Source organism: Echinops telfairi, unplaced genomic scaffold (assembly GCF_000313985.2).
Source record: "Echinops telfairi isolate 266 unplaced genomic scaffold, ASM31398v2 ScPeMD7_443;HRSCAF=831, whole genome shotgun sequence".
Classification (NCBI taxonomy): domain Eukaryota; kingdom Metazoa; phylum Chordata; class Mammalia; order Afrosoricida; family Tenrecidae; genus Echinops; species Echinops telfairi.
In genome coordinates, this window is record NW_022104341.1 from 16758951 (window position 1) to 16767211 (window position 8261).

General features: G+C 41.9%; 1 protein-coding gene across 4 annotated transcripts in view; it reads right to left on the minus strand.

Moving 5' to 3' along the window:
• The window catches only part of CDC14A (cell division cycle 14A), a 181231-nt gene that overhangs the window by 78950 nt on the left and 94020 nt on the right, over positions 1-8261 (minus strand). For all 4 annotated transcript variants that reach the window (XM_045292117.1, XM_004699231.2, XM_004699230.3 and 1 more), the window contains 2 exons: positions 5807-5873; positions 2538-2600 (listed from right to left, as the gene is read on the minus strand). In XM_045292117.1, the coding sequence (XP_045148052.1) occupies positions 2538-2600; positions 5807-5873 (130 nt within the window). The remainder of the gene's footprint in view (positions 1-2537; positions 2601-5806; positions 5874-8261) is intronic.

The following is an 8261-nucleotide window of genomic DNA, read 5'->3' on the forward strand; positions in this document are numbered from 1 at the left end:
AATAATTTTTCAAAGGGACCTTTGTAAGTGCAAATAGAGCAAAAGTTGAGATATCATATCTTACCTCAAGCCTTTTAAATATGACCGAGTCTTGAAATCAACTCATGGAAACACAAGATCACCGGCTGCAACGAGACAGCCCCTGTTCTGCTTGTCTGTTCACTCTGATGGATTTTGAAAGTACACACGACTATCCTTCTTGTACAATCTGCACCCGTCACAGGCAACTACTGAACTCTTGAAATATGGCTAGTCCAAACTGAGGTGTAGCTTACTGTACTTTGAAGGCCTAGCTCCAAAGTAAAGTACAACATCTCACAATAATCTATGTTGATTATTTGTTGACATTAATTTTATATTGCTAGATTAGATCATACATTTTAAAAATTAATTCCACCTGTTTCTTCTTAACAAAAAAAAAGTACCAACATCAAACCAAAGCAAACGCACTGCCATTGAGTTTGGTTCCCACTCACAGTGTGCACAGCTCCCCGCCCCGGCAGGGTCTTGGAATGGACATCTGTAAGACGCGGGCTGTGTGTCTTTTGCCTACACAGCAACCTCTCAGTGAGAAGGCAAGCGCTTGGCCCACTGCACCACCAGGGCTCCAATGTGCCCATAGGAACATTTAAACATGTAGTCTTTTCAATAAGGAGCCTGCTGGTAGAGTGGATTGTGTGCTGGGCTGCTAACCATAAGGTCAGCAGATTGAACCCACCAGCTGCTCCAAGAGTGAAGAAATGAGGCTTTCTGCCCTAGTCGAGATAGGCTTGTCTTTCTTGGAAGCCCAATAAAAGCAAATTTACTCTGTCCTACAGGGTCACTGTGAGTTGGAATCCATTCGATAGCAGTGAATTTGAGTTTGCTTAAATACATATATTTAGTATCTGCATAAACTGCACCGTATAGATGGTGTTGCTGTTAGGTGGTATAAAGTGAATTTTGACTCATAACAACCCTACAACAGAAAGAAACACCGCTCTGTCCTGCACCATCCACACAATTGTTACGTCTGAGCCTTGTTGCAGCCACTGTGTCAATCCATCTTGTTGACAGAGCTCAGCAGGGAAGGACACAGAGTGGGGCCAGGGAAGAAACAGGAGTCAGGCTGGGAAGGTGGGCTGGAGCTCATCCACAGGGAGAATGCCAAGACCCAGAGCTGGGAGCTCCAGCCAGCTTGGAGTCAAGAACAAGAGGAAACAAAGCCTCTGTGTTAAGAGCACTCCATGCAGTATGTGGAAGACAGCAGACAGGAGAGGGACCCCAAGGTTGGTATAATGGACAGGTGAAAAGTGAGGCATGAGGCAGGGGAAAGGGAGTGATAACAAAGTGGAAAGGAGAGAAGTGACAAAACTGCCAAGGAATTCAAAGACTCGATAGAGCCCACTCTGCCATCGAGCCATACCCAAAACCCTCAGAGATGATTCCAAGTCACGGTGACCCAAAGGGCAGAGTAGAGCTGCTCCCTGGGAGGCTGTGAATTTTTATAGGAACAGAAAGCCACCTTCCCCACCCTACAGAGCAGGCTGGTACACTCAAACTACTGAGCTAGTGGCTAGCAGACCAAACAATGACCGATTAGACCCCCAGGTCCCCAGTAAGACAAAGCAGAACTGCTCCTTAGGGGTTCTGAGAGCAAATCTTCCCGGGAACTGATAGCTTCATCAATTCTCCCAAGCAGCAGCTGCTGTTAGCTGCACAAGGCTTAAACATCTGGCCCCATCAGGGATCCTTCTCCTGAAACTCGCAGGAGTAAAAGATGTTTCTAATCTTGAGTCTAAGTGAACAGTAGGCTGAGTGATGCCAGCTAATTTGGATGAAGAAAACAGAAGCCCAAGTCTGGGTAAACTATCACAAGTCTCTTTTCAGGTGTTAAACTGAACATGGAAGTAGAATATCCAAATAGACACATCCTAAACTAGAACCCAAAGCTGCTCTTGGCCCTGTGATAAATTTTTAACTTCTCTGGGGAAGCCCAACAAATGGCACACTTTAATAAAATGTTGAGCCTCGTCTTCACATTCTGCAGGAAAGGTTAAGGCCTCCAAGACCCTCGTAGCTGACTCATAACACAAGTTAGCTCCAACAGCCTTTCCCTAAACTCCACAGCACAAGCAGGCCGGGCATTATTCAAAAGCCATTATAGTGGAGACGAGGGGAAAAATTTCAGCCAACTCTCAGACTAAAGAAATTCATTCATACAATTTACATGGTCAGTAATATAATGCACAAATCCTGCTTCGTTTTAACCCAGTCTTTTATTTTAAAAGACTTATAATAAAATTTCAGTACAAAAGTTTAATTTCAAGCTACAAACTGTCAATCAAATATAGATAGGACATTTTCCTGAATTAAAATGTTGGTGATTTTCTAGTTCAAAGGCAAATAATCAAACTAACAAGGCAAACTTACAAACGATGGTAAACTTCAGAAGGCTTTTATTTACAAGACACTCAATTTGCAATACTTAAATGTCAGGAGGGGGAAGAATTTAAGTGAACGTACAATTTTATCTTAAAAAAAGAAAATGTACAAACCTCATAATGTTCATATTCATCCACATCAAATGTCTCAAAGTCAAAAAATCCATGTTGTAACCCCTAAAAGCAGAAATTGTGTTAGTTTGGCTACATTGGCAACACCTACGAACAAGTCTGTCTTGGAGCTCCTGCTCACAAAACCCTCCTCGCTGACTTAAGAGACAATGCTGACTTGTAATGCCTTTCTAGAACTATCTTACAACACTAAAGCTTTAGCTTTGAAACTGCCTTACAAGTAAAAGTGAACCCGTGGGACATTCTATCCCACCCACATTACCTTCAGCTCTGGTTTAGATCATTTTATATGTAAAAATAATTATGTATGAATGAAACATACCAGAATTTTATAATTAAAAATGTTGTGACTATGAAAATTAATTTATATCTTAACCATGGCAGAGGCTAGAAGAAAAAGTTATTATCTTAGGAAGTCTTACTTTTATCAGTCATGAGACATTTAGAAAAAAGCATGTTTAATTAGTCGGTCCTTGCTGTTTCCTATTGGACCCTGGTGGCACAGTGGTTAGAGTGCTCTGCTACCGACCAGAAGGGCCTTGGTTCAAACCCACCAGCCACTCAGCAGGAAAAGGATGTGAGTGTCTGCTTCCATAAGGGTTTACAGCCTGGGAATCCCTCTGGGTAGTTCTGCTCTTTCCTGCAGGTGGTAGGTTTGGGGGCTTCGGTATTGTTTCCTGAGATTCTACTGTGAGAGAATCCGTTTCTTAACGATAGGCCCTGACAGACTAAAAGTGTGCTTGGCTGCTGCTTCAATTAAAGAAGGAAGAATTGCCTTCAAATTCCAAGTCCTTTGGTAACTTAATGATCTAGAATTTTTTAAAATGACCCAGCTTGCTTAGATTTAAAATACTGAGGACTAGAAAATACAAAACAAGTACTTTTAAATACTATATATATGATGAAAAAACAAACTCACTGCCATCGAATCACGCTGACTCAGAGTGACCCTATAAGACAGGGTACAACTACCCTTTTGAGTTTCCGAGATTGTATAACTGTTTCGAACTGCTGACCTTGAAGCGAGCAGGCTAAAACATAACCACTACGCCACCAGGAAAGCCAAGCTCCAGCAGATCTATCTTCGAAAATACATTAGCTATCAGTGTTTTACAAAATATGGAAAATGGACCGCCTGCATCGGAAACATGCTAACTACTAAAAATACTGACTCCTTAACCCTTATCCCAGGATGACATCTCAATCTCTGGGAGAATCCGCATTTTCACGAGCCTTCCTGGGTGGTCATGATGTGGTAAATTCTGACAACATATTCTTGGACAGCACAGATAGACGCATCAAAACACATTGTTTGAATTAGTTCCCCTTTAAACAAAGCAACTTAGTTCTCCATATACAGCAAAGAAAATGAATGAAAAGAAAATTACTCACTAAACCCTTCACTTTTCTTCCCTTCCTTTTAAGTGTGTGATTTTGCTTTTGCAGAATATGAACTGTGCTTATGACAAGGCTAACACAATCAAAATCAGAAAGAGAGGCTCTGCATAAAGGCAAAATTGAGGCCATATTCCAGGCACATTTGTAGGTGGTTATTCTTTGGTACAAAAATAAGCCGGAGCGTGGCACATCATGGTGGAAGCGAGTACAAAGTACAGGCAATGTGTTTCAGTTACTTAAAAACCACCTGAAGGCTCCAATACCAGGTCGCCTACATCGTCATCAACAGTTGGATAAAAGAAATACCAATAATTTGGCAAAACAGTGAGTTTACAGAAAGCCTTTAGAATAAAATCACACCTTTCCTTTACAACAGGAAGGATGTCATAAATTTCCGTATGAAATTACCAGTTACCATAGAAACAGGCTGGGATAGTCCGCAGCATGAATTCTTTCTGAATTTCATATCGTGCTATAAAAGGCACGGCCTATGTCAATGTTGGGGGAAGGTAAAATAACAACAGAGTGACAATCCATGAATTACATATACATCTCCGCCCTCGGGCATATTTAAATGCTCTAACTGGCTCCTTTCTTAAGTAATATCTATCTAAAGGTTTTTTAACTGCTGTTACTTGGTATGCACACTGGTTATACTGTTTGCAGAGTGTGGATTAGAGTATTTTCCTAGTTAAAGCAAAAGGGGGAGTATTTGAAACAATTTCTTGATTTTACAGAGTTTAAACTCATTTTAAAATGAAATATGAAAATTGAAACCCAATAGGCAAAAAAAATCAGGTAACACAGTTATCATACCCCATCTATCAACTCAATATGCAGCAAAATCAGTTGTGGATTACACAGTGGAGGGAAACAAGCTAGAATCACTACTGATACTGTATTTGTAATCCAGTAGTCTTTGCTAGTGGGTTTTATAATATTGCATTCCTGATTCACAGAGAATCGTGTTTGAAATGCAATCACGTATTTTGAGTTCTCATTATAATTCACAGTCTAGTTAATTAATATTTCTAAAGCATACTCCAAAAGTTCTCAGGGACCTTTAGGATAAGCTTCTTTATATATATAAATAACTATAACCTGGTTCTCAAACTATAGTGAGCATCAAATCCCCTGGATGGGTTGTTCCGTTTCTGTACAGTAAGTCTGGGGCAGGGCTAGAAAATGTGCATTTCCAACAACTCTCCACACTTTGAAAACCCTGGTTCATGGTACACCGTTACAGGATCTCAGAGAGACCTCTGGGTTGAATGATGAAATTTGAGTTCGAATTAGCTCTAATAACTCCCTGTGAACCAGAGAGAAAATGATTCAACCTATCTGGACTTGTTTCCTCATCTCTAAAAGGGGGTTAATAATATCTGACCTTGCCGACTATTTCATGAGTCAGTGATAATATCCAATTAGAAAGCCGATGTAGACATGGTCTCCTCCACATAACAGGCTAGAGCTGTGCTTCAGATAACATTCTGCCTCCTCCCCCACCTAGACCCAGCCTGATAATGCGCTAAGGCAGCGGAGCAACAGCCACAGCTGCTACAGAGCAAACCCCAAAACAACCCACAGCCGCCGAGTGGATTCTGAGCACAGTGATCAATCTGCCCCAGAACACACAGCATTTCAGTGGGAGAGGATTCTCCTGGGCAGTCACAAAGTTACTCCTAGTCTGACCTGTATCTGTATCTTAGAATCCAACATTCTTCAAGAAGGGAAGCATGTCTGTTTGCATAGGGGCTCCCCTATCTTCTAACAGCAAGAGGATGTTCAAAGTAATTGGGCATTTTTGGTCCTCAAACACCTGTGTCAACTTCAGCTAGGAGAATTGTTATTACCTTTCTGATTCCCTGCAAACAGTCGAGGATGGTGAGATTGTAAGTGCAATATCCAAAGGAGGCATCCCTATAAACATAAATAAACTTAATATTAAAAACAGGCGTTTGGAAAACTGAAATAGTAAAACATCAAAGTCTGTCGGAGATGAGCTTGTTGGGCTGACGGCTGTCAGCATGATGCGCGGTTGCACAGGGCACATCCTACTACTTCACTCCTAACACTTCATCGAAGCACCTCTGAAATTGCTTCGATTCAGTAAAACCGGGCCCACTGCCATCAAGTCAGTTTAGACTCAGAGCGACACACTAAGACGGCTGGAACTGCCGTTGTGAGTTTCAAGAATGTAACTCTTACAGGAGTAGAAAGCCTAGTCTTTCTCCCTCGGGGAAGCTGAGGTTTTCACGCTACTGACCTTGAGCTAAGCAGTTCCAATGCATAAGCCACTAGGCTACCAGGGCTCCTTCATCCAATAAACACTAGTTAGAACCGAGACGGAAGAGCCTGGTGTCGCTGCCCTTGCTTCAAATTCTCATGCTGCCCTGTTCTAGCTAAGATCTTAAGTTTATTTACTTCCCAGTTTCCTCAGCTGTAAAATTCAATTAATTTATTAACCATAGGTCCATTGCTATCCATAGGTCCATCCACAAGTAACTTATTATCCATAGGTCCATTGCTAGACTACAAAGAATCATATGTGAAGTCCTTACTATAGTATCTGGCACATAGAAAACACTTCATAAATTTCAGGACTGCTATTATTAACAGTGAATTTTGTTGTTTCTTTAAATAAAACATGAATTGTCATAAGAAGTACTCTTATGGACCGTGAAAAAAAGCATCAAAAGGTAAGTAGGAAAATGTATGAAGGTCAAGAGCACCTGACAGACTGTTTTCCTATGTTAAATATTCCCCTCCCCTAGGAAACAAAGAAAATGCAGCCATACTTCTAAGCCCTCTCTTCTCGATATCAGTGGAGACCATGAGAGATCTAATTCATCCTGAAGTGCTCTATCAAGAGAACCTACCACACAGAAAATTGAGTGCTTCATACTTTATTTAAGTTTTTAGAGCAACTTAGCAGACCTGCTTCAGGCAACATAAGACTAAAGTATCAAGTTCAGGTCAGGTAAGCAAGAACTGGCACAGGAGTTTAACACTAGCAGACGTCCAAGGTGTCCAAGGCAAGAAACTTGACCTCGGCCTCCCCATCCCTCTGCCCAGCCTCCACTGCTGACCCAAAGGAACAGGGTTGTCTAGAAGATCAGCCCAAATGTGCCACAGGTAGCCAAGATGGGGGTATCTCTAGGGGGTAGATCTAGGGGAGAAGTCAACCTCTAAGGGTTTTAGCATAGTTAACATAAATGTAGGTGTTCTATTACTAATCACACCAAAGCAACCTGTGGTTGTAAACCATGAACTGAAATGCAACTTCAGCACCACTGAGTGACAGAATCCCGACAGCCAAGTAGAAAAACAATTGGTAAAGCCACTTAACAGAAATGTTCCTTATGCCCTGAAATATCAATTAACCTATGTAAATTTTAAAAAATCAAAATTCCCGGGGCAGTCCTATAGGGTCACGGTGAGTTGGCATCCACTCAATGGCAGTGGAATGAGGTACATCATCATAAGCTCTAAGATGGCATGTATTATCATTTATCCTTAAAAACTGTGTATTTTTAAAAGCAATTAAAATCCCACTGCCAGGCAGTCATTCCAAACCCAAGATAGGGTTTCTGCGAGTTTAAAATGCACAGGTCCAAGATGGTCTCATCTTTTCCTGAGGTGCAGCTGGGGGATTTGAGCCTTGGGGTCTGCAGCCCAACACCTAACCCACAGCACACCTGGGTTCCTTAATCTAGGTAAATTCAGGGGGTGATCTCACGTGTATTCTTTTAAAATGCTATCCACACACATGTGTCAGTGAAAACCAAATAGCCCTCTTCTAAAAATATCTTGTAAAGATGGGACACCATATAGTAAGAAGCCAAAACGTAATGGGCAAAACAAGAAAAGAATTGCCAAGCATCTAAGGAAAAGAGCTAGCTTGAATAAATAAACACACATGCCTTTGTAGGCACTTGACAGAAGAAGCGAACACTACTCTGGGGCAAGGGCTCAGAATCTATCTGGTGCCACGGACCCTTTCCACAATTAAGTTTGTGGACTCCTCCCCTGTACCCCATTTCTAACTTCTCACAGCTCTGAAAGGAAAGCTCAAATGCTCAGTGGGGCTATACGACCTTGTGCTATGTGGCCCTGCCTGCCTGGCCACTCACTCACTCTGCACCTAACAGCACTGGCACCACCTCACAGGGGCTGCTTGCTCTCACCACAGAACCTCTGCCTGGAATGTTCTTCCTACCCACCTCTGCCCAGGTGGCTCCTCTCATCCTTCAGATCTTAGCTCAAAGGTCACTTCCCACAGGTGAAAATCCCTACTCTAATACTAGA